The sequence below is a fragment of the Sarcophilus harrisii genome, chromosome 2 (genome assembly GCF_902635505.1).
Source record: "Sarcophilus harrisii chromosome 2, mSarHar1.11, whole genome shotgun sequence".
NCBI classification, from domain to species: domain Eukaryota; kingdom Metazoa; phylum Chordata; class Mammalia; order Dasyuromorphia; family Dasyuridae; genus Sarcophilus; species Sarcophilus harrisii.
The window spans coordinates 215,991,153-216,014,004 of record NC_045427.1 but is presented as its reverse complement, the minus strand read 5'-3'; the positions used below and the strand labels follow the sequence as shown (position 1 = coordinate 216,014,004).

Here is a 22,852-nt window from a genome sequence, read left to right as displayed (position 1 = left end):
AAACGTTATTTTGCTGTACAAAAAGAATCAGACTCTGAAATATTGTACAATTAGCTTGTGAAGGAAATCAAAAATGCAGGTGGGCATAAATATAGGGATTGGGAATTCAATGTAATGGTTTTTAGTCATCTCCCAGAGTTCTTTTTCTGGGCATAGCTAGTTCAGTTCATTACTGCTCCATTAGAAATGATTTGGTTGATCTCGTAAGTGAGGATGGCCTGGTCCATCAGAACTGGTCATACATAGTATTGTTGTTGAAGTATATAATGATCTCCTGGTCCTGCTCTATTTCACTCAGCATCAGTTCTGTAAGTCTCTCCAGGCCTTTCTGAAATTATCCTGTTGGTCATTTCTTACCGAACAGTAATATTCCATAATATTCTATATACCACAATTTATTCAGCCATTCTCCAACTGATGGACATCCATTCAGTTTCCAGTTTCTAGCACTACAAAAAGGGCTGCCACAAACATTCGTGCACATACAGGTCCCTTTCCTCTTCTTTATAATCTCTTTGGAATATAATCCCAGTAGTAACACTCTGGATCAAAGGGTATGCACAGTTTGATAACTTTTGAGCATAGTTCCAAACTACTCTCCAAAATGGTTGGATTCTGCTCACAACTCCACCAACAATGCATCAATGTCCCAGTTTTCCGCATCCCTCCAACAATCATCATTATTTTTTTCTGTCATCTTAGCCAATCTGACAGGTGTGTAGTGGTATCTTAGAGTTGACTTAATTTGCATTTCTCTGATTAATAATGACTTGGAGCATCTTTTCATATGACTAGAAATAGTTTCAATTTCTTCACCTGAGAATTGTCTGTTCTTATCCTTTGACCATTTTTCAATTGGAGAATGGCTTGATTTTTTATAAATTAGAGTTAATTTCTCATATATTTTGGAAATGAGGCCTTTATCAGAACCTTTGACTGTAAAAATATTTTCCCAGTTTATTGCTTCCTTCTAATCTTGTCTGCATTTAGTTTTGTTTGTACAAAAACTTTTTCAGTTTGGTATAATCGAAATTTTCTATTTTGTGATCAGTAATGATCTCTAGTTCTGCTTTTGGTAATAAAGACCTTCCCTTCCACAGGTCTGAGAGGTAAACTATCCTGTGTTCCTCTAATTTATTAATAATTTCATTCTTTATGCCTAGGTCATGAACCCATTTTGACCTTATCTTGGTGTACGGCGTTAAGTATGGATCAATGCCTAGTTTCTGCCATATTAGTTTCCAATTTTCCCAGCAATTTTTATCAAACAGTAAGATGAACCCCTTAACTCTTACAGAAGGTGAGTGATACAGGATTACTTCTGCTTTGTCACCATGCAAATCCCAAAAACGTGACAGTGTTTTTCCTTTTGAGGAACAGACCAGTTCAAAGCAAACCTGCTATAAATGTAACACACCACCAGAGAGCGCACTCAGGGCATCAAAATTGCCACATAGCATTCCAGTGTCGTTCCCAGCTTCCTCAACCCTTTGAAGAGATATCTAAATTCAACCTCTTTATTTTGTTCCTCCCCATAGGCAAATCCAAGCTGAACTTTAAAGTAAATTATGTATTATTATAAGAGAAGGTGAGGAGGAGGTACATGAGAGTCTTCATTCCCTGATGATAAGAGTGAGGAAGTATTTGACAGCATTGACAGAGTCCATAATGACGTCTCCTAACCCCAGTTCCTCTCCACAGAAACCACTAGTAGGTATCAAGCACAGGCTATTCCAACAGAACCCAAAAGATGTCTGGGCTCTGATGAGTGGGATATTGAGGATGTTAAGAAGCAGCAATTCTTCAGAAACGTAGACTGGGGTGCCTTATTTGCCCACCAGTTATCACACTTCTTTATTCTTGGGATCAAAGTTTAAACATATATCAATAACTTTGATAAGAATAGCTGAGATCTGATAATATCCTAGTAAGATCATTTTTCTCTTGGTTGCTGAACAAGAAGCATTCAGGGACTTTAACTACATTCCTAAATTTTGCTAGCACTGTCTTTCTCCACAAAAAAAGAAGAATTGGACTGAACCTTTCCATTCACCTCATGTTCGGTAGTTTAGTTTTTATAAAGTCTTTCGAGTGGCCCATAAAAAGGAGACAGATCATTTGTCTGAAGACCAGCTTATGTACAGAGGCTAATGAGCAGCAGCCACAAGATGATGAATTCTCTCTAGCTATGGAAAACAAATAAATAAAACAGCCTTTAAATGTACCTTTACAGGATCATAGCTCTAAAACTAGAAGGGCCCCTTAAGAGTCACTTTGTGACCGATTCTATGACTTTATAACTGAGGAAAGTGGGGGTCCTCAGAAGATAAATAAAGAATTTACCCAACACTATACCCTTAGTATTCATGGCAGGATTTGAACCCAGGTCCTTTCAATACACACCCCATACCTTTTCAGTTGCAATATATTGTTAGCCCTTTCTGCTTCTGCAGTGACCACAGCAGAGGGATGAAAAATGAGGGAAGAGTACCAAGGACTTCAGTTTTTAAACTCTCTTTAGATTTAGTTTGGTTGTTTCATATAATAAACATGAAAGCTTGGTCCAATGACATTGCAGTCATTGGAGGAGGAGAATGAAACAAGTTCACATCAATATTATCCTGAGAAATAAAATCAGAAGACATAAATAAGTTATAGCAAGATGGAAAGCAGGCAAAAATCTCCTCAGGGATGCATGGAAAGGAGATGGTATTTATTTCATCTTTTGCTCATAGGCAACAAGAATCATCATTTCATAGGCTACTCATTTATTTGATCATTGAAAGGAGCAATTCTCATCAAAGAAAACTGTAGCTTATCCTCTAACATTTGCTATAGGATGAAATAAGAAATTTCATGAAGAACTATAAAATCCTCTAAACCAAATCAATATATACTAACTTTGTCTTAACTGCAAAAATAGACATGAGGGAAGAGAGAAAATTGTAATACATATATGCATGTGTGCATGTGTGCGTATGTGTGTATGTGCGTGTGTGCGTGTGTGCGTGTGTGTGTGTGTGTGTGTGTGCATTTAAACTATATCAGATTGCTTGCTGTTTTTAGAAGGGGGCTAGAAAAGGAAGAATTTAGAGCACAGGGTTTTGCAAAGATAAATGCTGAAAACTACATTTGCATGTATTTGGAAAAATAAAATACTATTAAAAACTTAAAAATAATAAATATATATGTATTGTGTATATATCTCCAGATTAAGTCATGAAAGACACCAAGACTTGGAAATTGTTCTAAACATTCATGTTTGGAGACCATGGATATTTTTTTTTCAAGAAGACAGTTTGGAGTTGCTGAATATGAAGTACTGACAAACATGACAAAAACATACTTCACTATAATTTGATAGTAAATGATTTGTTGTCAAGGCAGTATTAGGTCAGATTCAAATACCTCACAGGAATAAGTTGAACTGTTTTTTTTTTAAATTAAAAAATCTATTATCAAAATATGAAAAAGAGGAGATGGTGCATGGTAGCTTAGAAGGAACCCTAGATTGGGAGTCAGGGGGCCTCTCTAGGATTCAATCGCATCACCTATAAAATGAGAAGGTTTAATTTAAGTAAATGACTTCCTAAGGACCTCTCTAGCTCTAATATCATGACTTGATACTCTAATGATAAAAGATGATTAAAAAAACAACAACACTGTGCACAATTACAATAGATCCAGCTGACCTATTTTAAAAAGTTATTAATTCTGAAAATTTCAAAAATAAAAGCACTCAGTTGAGTTCTCATCTTTTATCTTAGAAAAATGTATCTGATGATGAGCAGGATATTTTCAGAAAAACACCTGGAAAGTGCTCCATGAAGTTAAACAAAGTGAAAAGTACTGTATACAAAGTAATAGCAATGTTCTGGGCTGACCAATTGTAAATGACTTTGTTATTCTCAGCAGTACAATGATCCATAACTATCCCAAAGGGCTTATGATGAAAAATCCTTTTTATACGCAGAGAAGGAACTAAGTCTGAATACAGACTGAAGCATTCTATTTCTTCCCTTCCCTCTTTGCCCTTTTCCTTCCCTCCCTTCCTCTGCCTCTGTGTGTGTGTTTTTGTCATACTTACGAACAATAGACCAGAAAGACAAACAGTTCTTTTGTTGCAAGAAAATTCAGCAGGTATCCCATCCAAACAGCAGTGCTGAATGAAACAAGGCTGGCAAATGAAGGCCACTTCAACTAAAGTTGAAGCTGGATACACCTTTTGCTAAAGTGTCTGCAGTGAAGGAGAGCAATGTGAAACTAGTGTGGGTTTTGCAATTAAAAATTAATCTGGGAGCAGCTGGGTGCCACAGTGGATAGAGCATCAGCCCTGAAGTCAGGAGACCCTGAGTTCAAATCTGACCTCAGACACTTAACACTTCCTGGCTGTGTGACTCTGGGCAAGTCACTTAACCCCAATTGTCTCAGCAAAAAATAATAATGATAATAATAATCTAGTCAACAAACTTGTATGCCCATCAAAAAGACTGAATGACAGGTTCATGACAATGTGATTTGCCACTTATAGGAAATTATGATGTTACAGAGCATCATCAGTGCCAATGCTCCCACATGATGAACCCTGATGAGGTCAAAGAAAAATTTTGTGAAGACCTGGAGACCCTCATCAATGTGCCGAAAGAGGACAAACTTACAATTCTGGGTAATTTTAGAGTAGGCACAAACTATCAGAGATGGCAAGGAGTCCTTAGTAGAAATGAAGTTGGAAACAGCTTTTAGTTCAACAACAAGCATTTCATGACCTTCTCAACATTTCCATTCTTAGCTATGTAAGTTTTATTTACAAGAAAATATTAATTTAAAATAATCACAATTATCCTTTTTTTACACTCCAACAATGCTCTCAGTTTATAATATAATTTAAGATCTAATGCTGCTAAATCAACTTCCTTTCCATCTTTTTTTCCCCATGATTTCTTTGAGGCTCTTCCAAATGAACTTTGTTCTTCCAAATGAACTTTGTTATTATTTTTCCTAACTCAGAAAAATACTTTTTTTTGGTAATTTAATTGGGATGACACTGAATAAATTGGTAACTCATTTTAAAAATTATATTCTCTTTACTTACTCATAAACAATAAATATTATTTCAATTATTTTAGATCTCAGCTTATTTGTACAGTGTTTTATGTTTATGCTCATGTAGTTCCTGTATTTGTTTTGGCAGGCATACACTTGAGTATTTCATACTGTCTAGATTTTTTAAATAATCAAAAACAATAGAGAATACTATTGCTGATATATAGTATTGTTTCTCTGTTTTTCACTTTTGATTAAATCTATTTTAACTTTAACTTTGAGATCATGATTACTATCCCTGCTCTTTTTACATATAAAATTATACTCCTGCCCTTTATTTTATCTTTGTGTGTGTGTCTCATTTTTATAAGTTTCCTGAATGCTGAACATGTTGCTGAATTCGAATTTTTAATCTGCTGTTTCTATTTTATGGGTAACTTCATCCCATTCACATACTAAATTATATTTACTTGTCTATTTTCCTCCTTCCCTTCCCCCCCCCCTTCTCCCCTATTTGCTTCTTTCCTTATTCTCTGGTTTACTTCTACCCACTACCTTGCCTTCCTATTCCTTAACTTACCCATCCCTCTGAGAGTCCCTTCATTAACATTTCCCGTTACCATAATTCCTTGGTCTCTTTATTTCTTTTTGAATTTAGAAGATTTTTATACTCTTCTAGATATGTTATTCTCTCTTTAAGTCATTCCCAATAAGAACAATGTTCTAGCATTACCCACCTTTCTCCCTATTAGCTTCTTCTGTGTCAGTTTTTTTTATACCTGCTTTTTCATCTCTCCCTACAGTTTTAGTTTTTTAGAATCACCCCATAATACACAGCTCAAGCCACACCTTTCTTTCAAACTGTCCTGCTGCTAATATTTTCACATATACAAAGTAAATAATTTTTTCTTATATTTTCCTGGGTGTTACATATCAAATTTTCCCTTAAGTTCTGAGATTTTTGTCACAAAAACCTGAAAGTCTTTGAGTTTGATAAATGTCCATTTTTTTCCATTCAGGATTATTTTATTGGGTAAGTTACCCTTGATCATAACTTTCACTCTTTTGCTCTGTGGAGTATAGCATTCCAAGATCTGTGGTGCTTCAAGCTTCTAGATCTTGTGTAATTCTTAATGTAGCTCCATGAGATTTAAATTGTTTTTTCTTGTTGTTTTCAATATTTCCTTAACCTGGGAACTTTGAAACTTAGCTATGACATCCCTGGTAAATTTTCTTCCTGGAATCTCTTGTAAGTTCCATTTGAATTGTCTTAGGAAAAGCCCAGAAAATAATTCTCTTCCAGGTTAGTAGGTTGTGTACTGAAAGGAGCAAGTTCAGAAGCAAGCAGGAATTTTGTAACTCAGACCCCAAGAGCAGAATAGGATCTCGCTTCCAGTTTCCAGCTCAGCATGAAGTCTGCTAAAGTACAATCATGTCAAGAATCCCAGACCAAAGGGAAACATGAAGTTCTATCACCATGAACTAGCAGAGCTTTCCAGCTAGCTGATAGCATCTAAGTCCAGAAGTAATTTACTGAAAAGAGATGATAGTAGAACCCATGGAAACCGACGAGACCATCAAGCAAGACAAGGAAAAGAAAAGAGGGCCCAGGACAGAACTTCGTTGCAAAAGTGGGAGATCAACAATGCATATGTCAGACTTTTTGATGTTCTGTTTACCTTTGATAAAGTTTTTTTTTCTATTTTTTCTCTTTGTTATAGGCTAAGTTTCACTGAGAGCACATATTGAGAAATGACAATTCTAAGAAATGAAAATGATAGCAAAAAATACCCCCCAAAAGTGTTTTAAAATCAGAGCAAATTTGGTAAATCCATTTTACTTTAAAAAAAAAAAACAGGAAAAATATATCCCTCTCATTTAATGTATGCGGACATGATAAAAATAACAACTAACAAATAGTGGTTGAGCACTCGTTGTGGGGCAAAGCACTATGCTATTCTCTGTGAGATATATAAAAGAATGTGAAACCCAAACATGTGCTTAAGGACTTTATAATCCAATTGAAAAGACAAGATATACATATGTAAAAGATAAAGAATATTATATTAAAATTTATTACATTATAATTCTGGACACTGAAAAGATCCACACATGATCTCATAATGTAAAAAGAAAAAGTTGAAATAACTTACAATTACACCTTTTTTGTACAAATCTTAGTTTGCAAGCTGTCCGGTATGTTGATAGCCTGATGACATCAAAATTCTGAGCACCTGGTAATCAAAAACAAAACATATATATTAAATATACAAATCCCTTAACAAAGTCCTATATCAAAGCTTCATGGGTTCTCAAACACTATACCAAAAAGTGATAAAATCTTGAAATTTGTCTATGAGCTAACAATTATGGGATATAGGTGCTATTTTACAGATGAAGAAACTAAGACAAGCAGGAGTTAAATGACTTGCCTAGGGACACAGGCTAGTGTCTTAGGTTGGATTTGAACTCAGGTTTTCCTAACTCCAGGCTTAACATGGTACCACTTAGCAGCCTAAAATGAACATGTTGAATAATTCTGATAATGGTAAGATTCTAAAGAGGATAATTGGCTATATCAGAGTAGTTAAGTCTTTCAAGTTCACCACCCTTTCAATATTTCTTTTATTGTGTACAATGTTACCCAAAATTTCACTTCACTGTGCATAGATTTATGTAAATCTCAGGTTTTCTGAAGCCATCTCCCATGTTATTTCTTATTGATTGATATTGATTGATTGATTCTTATTGATTGATTGATCAATCTTATATGATTGATATTCCATCACAATAATATTCCACAACATGCTCAGCCATTCCACAATTGATGTGCATCCCCTCAATTTCTAATTTTTTGACACCACAAAAAAAGAGTGACAATTAATATTTTTGCAAAAATAGATGCCTTTCTCTTTTCTTTGATCTCTTTGGCCTATAGATCTGGTAGTAAGATTACAGGGCCAAAGGTTACATATACAATATTCTAATCCTTTGGATTAGAATTGTTCTCCAAAATAGTTAAGACTAGTTTACTACTCCATCAACAGTATATTAGTCTACCTATTTTTGACATATCTTTAGACATTAATCATTTTCCTTTTCAGACATTTTAATCTACTGACTGAGGTATGAAGCAGCACCTCAAAATTGTTTCATTTCAATTTTTCTAATCAATAGTGATTTGGAGCATTTTTTCATAACTTGAGTGCTTGGAAATTTCTTCTGAGAATTATCTGTTAATATTCTTTAGCCATTTATCATTTAGAGAATAGCTCTTTTTTTTTTTAAAATTTGACTCAGTTCCCTTTATATATATACATATATAAGAAATACCTTTACCAGAGAAATTTGCTGTAATTTTTTTTCCAGTTTCCTGATTTCTTTCTAATTTTGTTTACATTGGTTTTGATTATGCAAAAAATTTTAACTTCACATAATCAAAATTTTAGTTTCCATAATCCTTTCTATCTCATTTGGTCATAAACTCTTCCCTTATCCAAGACCTAGATAAAAGACATTTTTTTCCATGCTCTCCTATTTTACTAGTGATACTATCACCCTTTATTTGTAAATCACATACTCATTTGGACCTTATTTTGGAATATGGTGTGATATGATGGACTATGGCTAGTTTAACCCAAACTACTTTGTAGTTTTCCAAGTAATTTTTCTTGCCTCCAAAGTTTGAATTTTAGTATTCATAAAACAAGATTATTTATGATCATTTGCTATGTGTATTGGATGTATGTGTATTTTATATGTATTGGGTACCTAATCTGTTCCATTGATCCACCACTTGATTTCTTAACCAGTACCAGATTGTTTTGATTGTTACTTGTAATATAGCTTGAAATCTGGTATTGCTAGTCCACCTTCCTTCACACTTTGTTTTCACTGGTTTCCTTGACATTCTTGACCTTATTTTCTTGTAGATAATTTGTGTTGTATTTCTAGCTCTATAAAATAAAATTTTAATAATTTGGTAGTATGACACTGAAAAATTTTTATAGAATTGTCATTTTTATTATACTGGCTCAGTCTATCCAGGAGCAATTTATATTTCTCCATTCAGATCTATTTATATGAAAAATGTTTAATAACTGTGTCCTAGAAGAAAGATTCATAAGTACTTTATTTTGTCTGGATTTATTTTCCTTTCTTTCTTTCTTTCTTTTTTTTTTTTTTAAACTGAGACAATTGGGATTAAGTGACTTGCCTAGGGTCATACAGCTAGGAAGTATTAAGAGGCCAGATTTGAACTCAAGTCCTGACTTGAGGGCCAGTGCTCTATCTACTGTGCCATCTAGCTGCCCCATTGTCTGGGTTTGTTTTAAATAGAATTTCTCTTCCTACTCTTTATTCTGGGGTTTGTTAGTAATATAGAAAAAGGTGGATGATTTATGTGGGTTTCTTTGACATTCTGCAACTTTGCTAAAGTTGTTGATTTTTAGTTGATTCTCTAATGTTCTCAAAATATCACATCATCTGCAAAGAATGATAGTTTTGTTTTTCTTGCCTATTTTTATTCCTTCGATTTCTTTTTCTTATTATCACTAGCATTTCTAGTATAATACTGAATGACTGAATGCCTTTCCAGTAAGATAGGCTTCAAGTTTCTCCATTACAAATAATGTTTGTTCTTGGTTTTAGATAGGTACTTACTTATCATTTTAGGAAAGGCTCTGTTGACTCCAATGATTTCTAATATTTTAAAAATTGGAATGGGTGTTGTATTTTGTTAAAAGGTTTTTTTTGCATTTATTGATATTCTTTTTGTTGCTTTTATTATAGATATAATTGTGTCTGCTTATAATCTTCCTAGTTGAATCAAGTCCTACATTCTTAGCATAAATCCCACCTGGCCAGAGTATATGATCTTTGTAATATATTGCTGTAATCTCCTTCTAATATTTTATTTAAATTTTTTTGATTAGGGAAATTGGTCTTTGGTTTTCTTTCTGCTTTTGTTCTTCCTGGTTTAAATATCAAAACTATATTGGTTTCACAGAAGGAATTAGGACTCCTTTACCTATTTTTCCAAACAGTTGATATTTGCATCATAAAAGGAATTTGGTAGAACTTTTTTAAACCTATTTTTCAAATAATTTTATATGGTATTAAGATAATTGTTCCTTAAATGTTTGGCAGAATTCTTTTGTAAATCCATCCAGTCCTGAAAATTGGTTCTTAGGGAACCTCTTGATGGCTTATTTAATGTCTTTTTCTAAAATAGGATTACTTAAATATTCTTTTTCCTCCAAGACTAATCTAGGTGATTAATTATTGTAAATATTCATTTATTTCACTTAGAGTGTGAGTTTCACTGGCATATAATTGGGCAAATTAACTCCTAATAATTGCTTTAATTTTATCATCATTTATTCTTCATCTTTTTATTTTCAATACCAGTAATTTGGTTTTCTTCTTTTTTTAAACCAAATTAACAAATTTTGCATTTGATTTTTTTCATAAAACCAGCTTCAATTCCTAATTTTATTTTTTGGTCCATTTTTTTTACTTTCAATTTTATTAACTTTTCCTTTGATTTTCAGGATTTCTATTTTATCATTTAATTGAGGATTTTTAATTTGTTCTTTTCATAGGCTTTTTAGTTGCATGTCTAATTTAATCTTTCTCTCTTTTATTGATATATGTATTTAGATATATATATATATACTTCCCCTTAACTACTGCTTTGGCTGCATACCATAAATTTTAGAATGTTGTCTCATTGCTATCTATGTCTTTAATGAAATTACTGATTCATTCTACAATTTGTTCTTTGACCTATTCATTCTTTAGGATTAGATTATTTAGTTTCCAAAGAATTTTTAATCTATGCTTCCATGGTCCCTTATTGAATATAATTTTTATTGTATTCTGGTAGGAAAAGAGTATATTTAAAATTTCTGCTTTTCTGCAATTATTTGTGAAGTTTTCATGCTCTTAAAACATGGTCAGTTTTTGTGAGCTGCCATGTATCACTCATAAAAAGATATCCTTTCTATTCTCATTCAATTTCTCCAAAGAGCTATGTTTTCTAATATTTCTAAAATTAAATTTATCTCCTTATATATTAGGCTAGATTTATCTAAATTTGAGAAGAGAAAGTTGAGGTACCCAATAGTATAGTTTTAGTATCTATTTTCTCCTGTAAGTCATTTCATTCTTCCTTTAAGAATTTGGATGTTAGAACCAGCTACACCCAGCAAAAGAACACTGGGAAATGAGTGTGGACTACAACATAGCATCTGCACTTTTTCTGTTGTTGTTTGCTTGCATTTTTGTTTTTCTTCCCAGGTTATTTTTACCTTTCTAAATCAATTTTTCTTGTGCAACAAGAGAATTGTATAAATATATATACAGATGTTGTATTTAACATATACTTTAACATATTTAACATGTATTAGGCTATCTGCCATCTAGGGAAGGGGGTGGAAGGAAGGAAAAGTTGGAACAGAAGTGTTTGCAAGGGTCATTGTTGAAAAATTACCCATGCATCTGTTTTGTCAATAAAAAGCTATAATAATAATTTTTTAAAAAAGAATTTGGATGTCATGCCATTTAGTATATGTTTACTATTGATATTATTTCATTATCTATGATACCTTTTGGCAAAAAAAAAAAAATTTCCCTGATTATCTCTTATAATTAGGTTTATTTTTGCCTTTTTGTATGAGATCATTTCTGCTTCTACTTTTTTTTTTTTTAACATCAGTATGACACATAAAAGATTCTGCTCAGGTCCTTTATTTTAACCCTATGTATGTCTCTTTCTTTCAAGTGTGTTTCTTTAAAAAAAAAAAAAAAAAAAATGGAGTCTGGTTTCTAACCCATTCTGTTATCTGCTTCTACTTTAAGATGAATTCATTCTTTTCACATTCACAGTGTTGATTACTATGTATTTCCTGCTGTCCTATTTTCCTCTGGTTCTTCTCCTCTCTCACTTTTTACCCTGACCCTCCTGAAATCTATTTTGCTTCTTACCATTGCCACATTTAATCTGTCCTTCCTTTCATCAATTTCACCCTTTCTCTTATCCCCTTCCCCTCCTACTTTCCTGTATATTCTCTCATGTATATCTCTTTTTGTGTAAGATAATTTTCCCCATTTTTTCTCTCCTCTCTTTTCTCAGTACATCCTTCTTTCTCACTCATCAACTTTTTAAAAAAAAATCATTCCAACATTCACACTTATGCTTTTGTCTGTGTAGACTGTAGACTCCTTCCAACTGCTCTAATAATGATAAAGTTCTTAGGTTACATTTATTATCTTCCCTTACAGAAATGTTTACAATTTAATCTTATTGAGTGTCTAGTGATTTCTCTTTCATATTTGCCTTTTTATACTTCTTTTGAGTCTTAAATTTGAAAGTTAAGTTTTCTATTCATCTTTTCTCATTTTATCAGAAATACTTAAAAGTTCTTAACTTCATTAAATATCCATTTTCTCCCAGAAAGTTTGTACTCAGTTTTGCTAGATTGTAAATTCTTGGTTGTGATACTAGCTTCTTTGCTTTCTGGAATATCATATTTCAACTCTTTGCTCAGGCTATCTCCCATACCTGGAATGCATTCCATCCTCACCCCTGCCTCTTAGAATCTCTAGGTTCCTTTCAAAATTCAATTCAACGCTTTTTGTGGTAGCAAAAACTAAAAACAAAATATAAGAACATAGATAAGAAAATGGTTAAAGAAACCAGCATATAAGAATGTAAGGAGATATTACTATGCTGTATGAGGTATGACTATAGAACATGGAAAGATTTAAATGAATTGATCTAAACTAAAATAAGGAGAGTCAAGAAAATAATATTCATAATGACTACAACAATATAAGTGGGAAAAAACCCACCACAAATAATCAAAAACAAATGTTACAAATTTTAAAAATCATAAACTCCGCAAAGAGATAAGAGACAGTGCTTTCTCCTTCATATTTTTGAAGAACTAGAAATTCATGGGTGTGGAATATTGCATTTTTTTTCAATGCAGTTTTTTCAGTGAATCAACTGGTTTTGCTGTTTAATTTCTCTTCTTCCTCTTTTTTTTTTCCTTTTAATAAATTATTTGTTAAAAGCGATGGTCTTAGAATGCACTTGGGGAAAAAAGCATTCTTCACGAACTCAAGCAAAGTAAAATGTACTGTGTAGGAATGTTTTGGGATGATCAGCTATAAATGACTTTATTCTTCTCAGCAGTACAATGATCCACAACTTCTCTAAAGGACTTATGATGAAAAATTATATCAATACCCAGAGAAGAAACTGTTTGAATACAAATTGAATCATCTTCTTACTCTCTCTCTTTTCTAATTTTATTTTTCTTGAGGTTTTTTTTGGGGGGGGAGCGGGTGGGAGATCTATGTTTTCTATCAACATGATTTATATGGGAAAGTTTTTGTATAACTTCATATATGATTTCTTAATGTGGACTGGGGTAGAAATGGGGGGGAGAGTCTGGAACTTAAAAGTTAAAGGGGGCAGCTAGGTGGGGCAGTGATAGAGAACCAGCCATGAAGTCAGGGGGACCTGAGTACAAATCGGATCTTAAACACTTAATGCTTCCTAGCTGTGTGACAGTGGGCAAGTCACTGAACCCCACTTGCCTAGGCAAAAAATAAATAAATAAATAAATAATGATAAACAAATGGAAAGAGAATTGTTTTGAATATAACTGGGGGAAATATTTGATAGATAGATAGAGAAATAAAAGAGCTCTTTTGGAAAGAGAAAGGAGAGCAGTATAAGAGGAAATAAAGGTAATATAAAAACAAAGATATTAATAAAAATTATTTCTTAAAAATAGCTCAGTTCATATATCTCCTGCTAAATGAGATCTTTCCTGCTCCTTTCAGTGATAAGTAACACCTGTTAAAATAACTAACATTTACCTTATATACATTTTGTATTTATTTATATTATATATACATATATATCCTTCCCCCTACCTCATAGAATATAAGTTCATTGAGGGCAAGGGCTATTTCATTTTTTGTCTTCATATGTCCAGCAACTACAGAATAGTGCTAAGAGCAAAGTTGGTAATGTTTTCAGTATGATTGATTAATTGACATTAAACATTATTCATAAATATATTTCTAGTATAAAGAAGAAAAGCTACAGCTAAGATAAGCTTGGATTTAAAAAATCAATTCAATATGTCTTTTAGCATTCATAAAAACCCCTTTTGAAAGAACTGAAATTTAATTCTGCCTTTTCTGTTTCTAAAAATTTTAATTTAAACCTTTCACTAATTAAATCAGCAACTTATTGGAAAAAAGAAATACCCACATAAACAAAAGGGAATACAGAAGTACTGGGAACTTACGCATTTCCATAAACAGCTGCCTCTTCTCTGCCATGGTCTTTCTCTTGTTCCCACTTTCCTCAATCATCCTATACAGCAAAAGACAAAATACCACGTAACTTAACAATTCAACTAAATGTTTATCATATTATTAATCTCAAGTTTAGAAACTTGTGTGCATATATTAAAACTTGACTTGTTAAAAATAAAGAGTTGGAGACCTGAGTTGGAAAAAAAATCATTCACTATCTTTATATCCAGTAGATGTAATCATCATTATCATCATCATCATCAACATCAACATCAACCTCATCATCATCACCTAATTTATGAGATGCCTCATTTAAAACTCACACAAAAATGCTACTCTGATGGTGACCGTAGGTTTTCAAAGGCTGTATCAGCCTAACACATACTCTGCAAATTCTACTAAGCCATAAAGACTAGTATGTTCCCAGTTTATCTGCTGTCTCTAAAAATGCAGAATAAGACACACATTATTAGACATGGTCAATATAGGAATTACGAATTTTTTTACTTTTCTTTTTTAGTGGGGGAAAGAAGAAGACTAGAAGGGAGAACAAATAAATGCTTGATATATTTTTTTTAGAGGCAGTGAAATTTCAGTTATAGTATTGAGCTTGGAGTCAGGAAGACCTAGGTTGAAATGAAACCTCAGAGGTTATGACTATATCTGAGTTAGCTAAAGAAGGGAAAGAGCTGAAACTTCATGAAAAGCAAAAAGTAAACAAGCATAGGAGTCAGAGATTTTAGGAGCTCCAGTAGTATCATGAGTTCACTGCTATAACCCAGGTGGCTTTAAACATGATACTAGGGAAAAGAAGAAATAAAGAATGACTCCAATATTAAGATAGTGTTACCCAGACTGAATATATCTGAGGTAAATCAATTTAGGGATTTCTACTCATTGTTTTGTGGAAATAAAACCTGATAAACTTACACTTCCATTCATTGCTTCTTCCCATAATCTTTCATTTTCTCTTTAAGGAAGAAGTTCTCAATTTGGGGTTCATGAACTTCTTCTGTTAATATTTTAATAAGTGTATATTGATAAAACTGGTTTCTTTTGTAAACTTTGGTATTTTATTTCATAAATTATTCTTTTTTATTAAAGTTTTTTATTTTTCAAAACAAACATAGATAATTCTGCAACATTAGCCCTTGCAAATCCTTGTGTTCCAGTTTTCCCCCACCTTCTCCCAAGATAGCAAGTAGTCCAATATATGTTAAACATGGTAGAAATATATGTTAAATCCAATATATACGTACATATTTACACAATTATCTTGCTGTTATACCAGAAAGCAAACCAGAAAGAAAATGATGAAGGGATTAAAATGCAATCAAACAACAACAAAAAGAGTGAGAATGCTATATTGTGAACCACACTCCTCTTTCTGAGTGTAGATGGCTCAGACCATTGGATCTGGTCTGAATCATCTCATGTTGAAGAGAGTCATATACAACAGAACTGATTATTGTATAATATTGCTATTGCCGTGTATAATGATCTCCTGGTCCTGCTCATTTCACTAGCATCAGTTCATGTAAATCTCTCCAAGCCTCTCTGTATTCATCCTGCTGGTCATTTTTTACAGAGCAATAATATTCCATAACATTCATATACTATAACTTATTCAGCCATTCTTCAACATCCACTCAGTTTCCAGTTTCTTGCCACTACAAAGAGGGCTGCCACAAACATTTTTGCACATGTGGGTCCCTTTTCCTTCCTTAAGATCTCTTTGGGATAAAAGCCCAGTAGAAACACTGCTGGATCAAAGGATATGCACACTTTGATAACTCTTTGGGCATAGTTCCAAATTGCTCTCCAGAATGGTTAGATCTGCTTACAATTCCACCAACAATGTTTACACATTATTCTAAGATGGAATTCACATGTTTAACCAGACTGCAAAAGAGCTCATGACAAAAAAAAAAGTTAGGAACCTCTGCTCAGAACAAAATATGATGTCTTTGGCTTAGCATTTAAATTGCTGAACTCTTTGATTTCTACCTTACATATTGCTAGAAGCACGTAAACTTAACATAACAAAATACACAATAACCACAACAATGTAAATTAAAAGATCAATAAAACAAACCTGAATACTGACTGGGAAAATTAATGGAAGTAATGAAGAAGAGGTGGATGACTACTAAGACAGAACATTAATAATGTCGCATATAGTTACTGTTGATTTTTTTAAAGTTTTTCTTTATAATAAGGGACAATTCAATGTGGGGTGAGAGGAAAGAAGAAGATGACTACCATGAAAAGACAAAAGGATCAATTTTATGTGCATGTATGTACACACACACACACACACACACACACACAAGGTTATTAGCAAAGTCCAGGAAAGGAAAGAAGTAGAAGCTACAATATAGGCAGCTTTTTCTAGGAAACTGACATGAAAAATTCACACAAGACATTAGCTTGAAGGATTGGTAGGATGATCAAGTAAAGACATTTTTTTAAGATCTGGGAATATGTAAATATCAGAGAAGGATCCAATAAAGATATGTATGCATGCATATACATGTCTGCATATATGTACATGTATATATTTTATATATAAATCAAAGGTACCAAAATCTATCAACCAAAATATTTATAACAGCACTATTGTGGTATCAAAAAACTATAAACAAAGTAGATACCCATCAACTAGGAAATGGTTGAATATGCTGGAAAAAAAACTACAACATATGAATGTAATGAAAAATTAATGTTAATTTTAAAAATCATATATAAGATTAGAACTTCATGTGATGTGAAAAAGTCCAAAAAATAAATGAAAATATCACTAAGAAAAAGAAATGCTTTCAACTAAAAAATGTCTTTTAAAAGTACTAAAAGGATACTGATCCTTGAGAAGCTACAATGACTAATCTTGGTTCTGGGGGAAACAATACATGCATACATATTCACATAATTATCTTGCTGTACAAGAAAAAAAATGATGAACGAATTAAAATGCAAGCAAACAACAACAAAAAGAGTGAGAATGCTATGCATACTCCTCTCTCTGGGTGTAGATGGCTCAGACCATTGGAACTGGTCTGAATCATCTCATTGTAGAAGAGAGTCATGTACAACAGAATTGATCATCGTATAATATTGCTATTGCCTCCACCCCTTTCTTCCAGAAGAAATGTAAAGTATCACAAATTGCATCCCAGCAAATAAGGATATAGAAGTTATTTTTGCTTAATTGTTTGTTTTTGTTAAAATGCTAAAAGGGGTAATATCCAGAAATAAGTGTGGCAAAAAGATAGCAAATATTCATTATTTTATTTGTGATGTGAGAGAAAGACACATCGAGAGAGACAAAGAAAGAGACTGGGGGGGGGGGGGGGGGAGAGAGAAAGGGATAGGGAGAGATCTTGACACAGGCAACAAAATTGAAAGAATGAAATTGAAAAAATTATAGCCATCTGGATAAGGACAGAGAATAGCACAATCAGATTTGCCATATCATGTATTTCTTATACTTGAAACATAATTTATATATTTCCTTCTTTTCTTCTGAATATTAAATGAATTGTTTTGAATTGTATTGAAGTCATTTCCCAACTAATTCAGTACATCACAATGCTGAGCCATTCTGCCATCACAATTAACATGAGATGAAGAAAAGCAAAAGAAATAATATATTTTTTTCCTTTAATTTTCTGCATCTCACATTTTGGCTTCCCCATCTTACTTGAGTCACGTACTATCTATGCAAGGCTGAGTAAGTCATTCAATTTCTTTAGACCTCAATTTCCTTACTTGGAAAATGAGTGAATTGGACTAAATGCTGACATCAATATCATCATCCTGTTTCATTTAATTTCCATGATTAAACTAAACATGGGTGGCATGAAAATCTCCGCCCCCCCCCAACAGATTCTTGGAGTGTAGGTATATCTTTACTATCTCCTCTTGCTCAATTTAAGGACGAGCCCATCCATTTTGTAACCACCTAGTCAGTGGAAATATTCCTTACTTCACCCAAGCCATGACCCTGATGATATATCATTTTTTGCTTATTTCAGCTTGCGCATCATATTAACCAGTAGATTCTGGTTTTTGTGTTGCTGCTTCAGAATGTTTAGAATGTAATAAATCTGGTATCAAACTTGATACAAATATGGCACTGAAGGAGAGAGTATCTTAGATTGTGAGAATCATGAGATCGTCCACTTTAATAGAGGGGCCCACTTTGGCTTAGAGCTTTGTCTCAGTTTTCTTTTAGTCATTCAAGGTGATTTCTGTCCCCACTTTTCCAATGACAACAAAGGGACAGAAGAACAGGACTCCTACCTCTTTCAGCTCTCCCAACTTCAAGGGACCCAAGAAATATCATGCACTGTATGAATTTTCACTATTGGCATCCTCACAAGCCCTGGGAAGTTGGATTCCTGTTGCCATCTGTACCAAAATTCTCCAAGCCTAAGGTAAGTCTCTCCAAACTGCAGATTGGGAAACCTGCCTTTATTTCCAAATTCTTATCTTTTAAGCAAAGTCCCTAATTGAGCTAATTCAAATTGAGCTAATGTTCAAATTTGTCTAAATATAAATTCCGGAGTACTTAAAATATCTTATGGCCATGACTTTAATTTTTAAAATGTAAACCAGTTTTTCTTTTCCATTTTTTTCTTTCACTTTGCCAGAAACTTTGCTCAGTTTTGACAGAATTGAAATTAATTACTAGATATTTAGGAGTTTACTGATAATAATCTTGTCAGTGTAATTGGTTCTTAACTAAAAGGTTAGTTAGTTTATAAGCTTAGTCTCTAGATTTCTTCAAGTATTCATAAAACACTATATAAAAGGGGAAACGGCAACAATGCTGACAGTACTTATGTTGGGAGAAGCAGGGCCAGTTGCAGAAAGTGGGGACTAGCAGTAGAACACTGGAATCCTTTAATAGGAGAGAAAGGTGTTTAGTAGCTATCATGGTATTAGGACTGATTTCAGTCACACTAAGGCTGTTTTGAGCAGCTCACAATGAGAGTGGCTTTGAACAGGGTTGTATCTTGGGTTGTATAAGCTTCACAAAATCATTTGCTAAGATAACCCTAGGCAATGATGAGCTAAAAGCTGGGTACAACTATCTCCCATGCTTAAGTTCTATAAGTTGATAATTTTGTATGGCCCACAAATTATATTATAAATATCTAAATGGCCTTTGGCAGAAAAAAGGTTCCCCATCTATGAGTTAGAGCCTCCTTGGGGATCTCTTAAGTTTTATGAGTCTGGATACCAAGTCCAGAAGCTTCTCATAAAAGCCGAAAGGGATTGAACTCTTCTTAACAGGGACTTCTATTTCCCAAACTTTAAAAATATAGGGAATAGTTTCACATAATATATTTCCAGAGACAAACCACTTGATTCCAGTCACTGATAAAGAACCTTTGGCTACTAATTGCCTAGTTTTAAAAGTCTTAGAGATTTGCTCCTAGAAATTAAGAATTTGAAAAATTTGCCAGAACAGAGCCTTAAAACATTCGAGTGTTATCTGTAGGAAAGATATCCATATAGGAAGAACTCAGCCTGCAGTTATTTCCTCCAATCCCACTCTCCCTTGCAGATAAAGTAAACTAAGCAACAGGGTGAGATATTTTATATATATTAAAGAACATTTTAGATCTTCAGAGATCTCTAACTGGAAGAAAGATAACCCTAGACTTGATGAGGATCCTGTTGTAGTTACTGTCATAGTTTAAAGTTATCTTTCATGGCTATAATCCAAGTTGGAGCTATGTAGTGGAACTCATTGAGACCCTATTATCTCCAGGAGAAAAAGCAAGTGTTATTAAAGTGAAAAACAGACAAAATTGTGGGTTTAGGAGATCAGGAGTTGGCTAAAACAAGATCCACAATGGGATCCTAACTAACCCACACAGTTATCACAGTTACAACAGCAGAAGGATGACTTACTTAAGGGTATGGAATTTTCTATAGAAAGACCAAATAATTTCAGCAAATTCAGAAGATCTTTCAAGAATAAGGTGAGACCCTCTTGAGATTTTACTACAGGTTATGTAAGAATGGAAAGTTTTATATTAGATTAGATCCCCTAAACAAATGGGATGTCGGGATTATTAATGCAGCTAATCAATTTTTTCCTAAAATCAAAGACTATTTTATCAAGCACCACAGAGGAGGGCATGAAAAGCCCATAAATTAGGAACTCAAGGCAACTGAGCAGTCTATTTAGGAAGGGAAAGAGCAAGCTAAAGATAGTGCTGATATGGAGGAGAAGCCCAAACAGAGAGGTCATCCTAAGTTTTTCCTTGCAAATATTCAGACTTCAAGCCACCCAGTACCCTTTTTATAGTCCCTTAATAAAGATCACGGAGACTGTTTTTATTTCAGGAAGAGACAATACTATCCCAAAAATTTTATGATGAAAAGGCAGGACTTGAAGAGTCTACCTTATTAGAACCCAAGGGAGAGACCCAAATTTGCCTCAGTGTCAAGATTATGTTCCTACAAGGGAACATAAATTCAAATGATCTTTTAATAAAGTTGAGGTGGCTAATGGGAACCTCACAAGGAGTATGAACAATAGGAGGGCTTCGATGCATGAAGATGTGAGGGAGAGGAAGAGAATAATGTTTCTTCTAATATCCATGCCCTGTTAACCATTCTCTGCCTCTTCCCTAACTGCAGACCTGAGCATAGTTCTGACAGCTGCAGTTGTTTTCACGTTTGCCTTGTTGATACTGTAGTCACTCATATAGTTTAGATTAAGAAATCAAATTTTGTTTGTACTATCAATATAAATATATTCCCACTATATATATATGTGTGTATATATATGTGTGTGTGTGTGTCTGTGTATATAATATAAATATATAAATAGTGGGAATAGAGGGAATACCACAGGAGGTCCTCCTCTTATTCCCCACAAGAGGTGATAATGAGTTCCCTGTTTTATATTTCTTTTTATGATATCTAATGCACCTAACATGTTGAGAAGAAATCTTTTGTGGTTTAATATCACTATTTCATGTCTTCCAGACAATACTTTAATTCCATAAGTACCAGATAGTTCAGCCATTTGTTCCCATTATTCATTGATATTACTTGATTTTCTTTTAATGATGAGCCTCTACTTTTTTCCTGTGTATTAGTCCAACATGATTGTAATAATAGCCCTAAAATTCCTTCTACTATCCCAGTTTTTTGTGGGTCACCTCTTCTACTGATTTGGGCCTTTCAAAATCATCAGTTCCACTTACTATCACCCCCAAAGTGAGAGGCCACCACCATCAGTGCCTCAATATCCCCTGACTAGAGAAGCCATTGAAGGAATTGCTCCTATAAAAAATTCATTATAGAGCAAGAGATTGTGATTCCACGTAGTTATCCAAGGAACAATTATATCCTGCCTGTTAAAAAACATAAACCAGTTGGAAAACCCATTTACAAGTTGCTACCTGTTTTTAAAAGATAGATTGTATTTATATGTGTGTATATCATAATAAATACACACACACACACACACACACACACACACGCGCACACACACACACACACACACACATATATATAAGCTCTGAATCCTGATCACTATTTACATTTACTTGGAATAATCAGCATTGTACAAGGACTTGTTTTCCTCAAGGTTATGTTGGATCTCAATCTTTGTTCTCTCAAATTCTATATAGTAACAGTCAGCTTCTATACAAAATCTTACAAAAAAATGAGTGGTGAAAACCAGCTTTATATGTATTTAGAAAAATAAAATATTATTGAGGGGGGGAAAGTTTCTATTATCTTCACAGACTCAGTTTTAATCCAACATATTGATGACCTTCTACTTAACTTCACCTATTGCTGCTATTGGCCAGAGGGATAGTCATCTTTTCCTCCACTTCTACCACTGTGCACACAAGGTCTCCTGATCAAAGGTACAGTGATATAAGCCTCAGGTAAAGTATCTCAGGTTTATTCTATCAGCTGGATCAAGTTCTATTTTCTAGAAACACGTACAGGTAATCCAACACCTGTCAGGGCCCAATATGAAATAGGCACGTATTATTTTAGGAACTTCCAGATACAACCATCAGTAGATTTCATCATTTAGTGAAATAACTAAACCTCTTGTTGCTTTGACTAAAAAACAAATTCCAGAGCTCTGCAACTTGATCCTGAGCTTCTCACTACTCTTGCAGAAATTAAAAAAGCAATAATATCTGCCTCTAGACTCCCATACTTCACCAAGTCCTTCATTGGTTTTGTACATGAATGACTGGGGGTAGCTTTAGATGTCATTACACAATCTTTGGTATGCACCATGAACCCTGTAGCTTATAATGCCTCTCAACTGCTTTGAGACTGTTGCTCCAATTACCCTTTTAGTAGAGTGCCTTCTGAGCTGGTATTGAGAAATCTTTTAACCATTCTGCACCCTCACAAGATCCAGGCTTTGCTGCTAGGCCACTATATTCAAATTTTTTCTGATCAAAGGCTCAACAGA

The 22,852-nt window shown here is 33.7% G+C and overlaps 1 protein-coding gene across 10 annotated transcripts in view; it reads right to left on the bottom strand.

Moving 5' to 3' along the window:
* The window catches only part of DTNB (dystrobrevin beta), a 333,753-nt gene that overhangs the window by 270,081 nt on the left and 40,820 nt on the right, over positions 1 to 22,852 (bottom strand). For all 10 annotated transcript variants that reach the window (XM_031951429.1, XM_031951428.1, XM_031951432.1 and 7 more), the window contains exons 2-3: positions 14,373 to 14,440; positions 7,197 to 7,277 (exon numbers count right to left, since the gene is read on the bottom strand). In XM_031951429.1, coding sequence (XP_031807289.1) covers positions 7,197 to 7,277; positions 14,373 to 14,439 — 148 coding nt within the window. In that variant the 5' untranslated portion in view covers position 14,440. The remainder of the gene's footprint in view (positions 1 to 7,196; positions 7,278 to 14,372; positions 14,441 to 22,852) is intronic.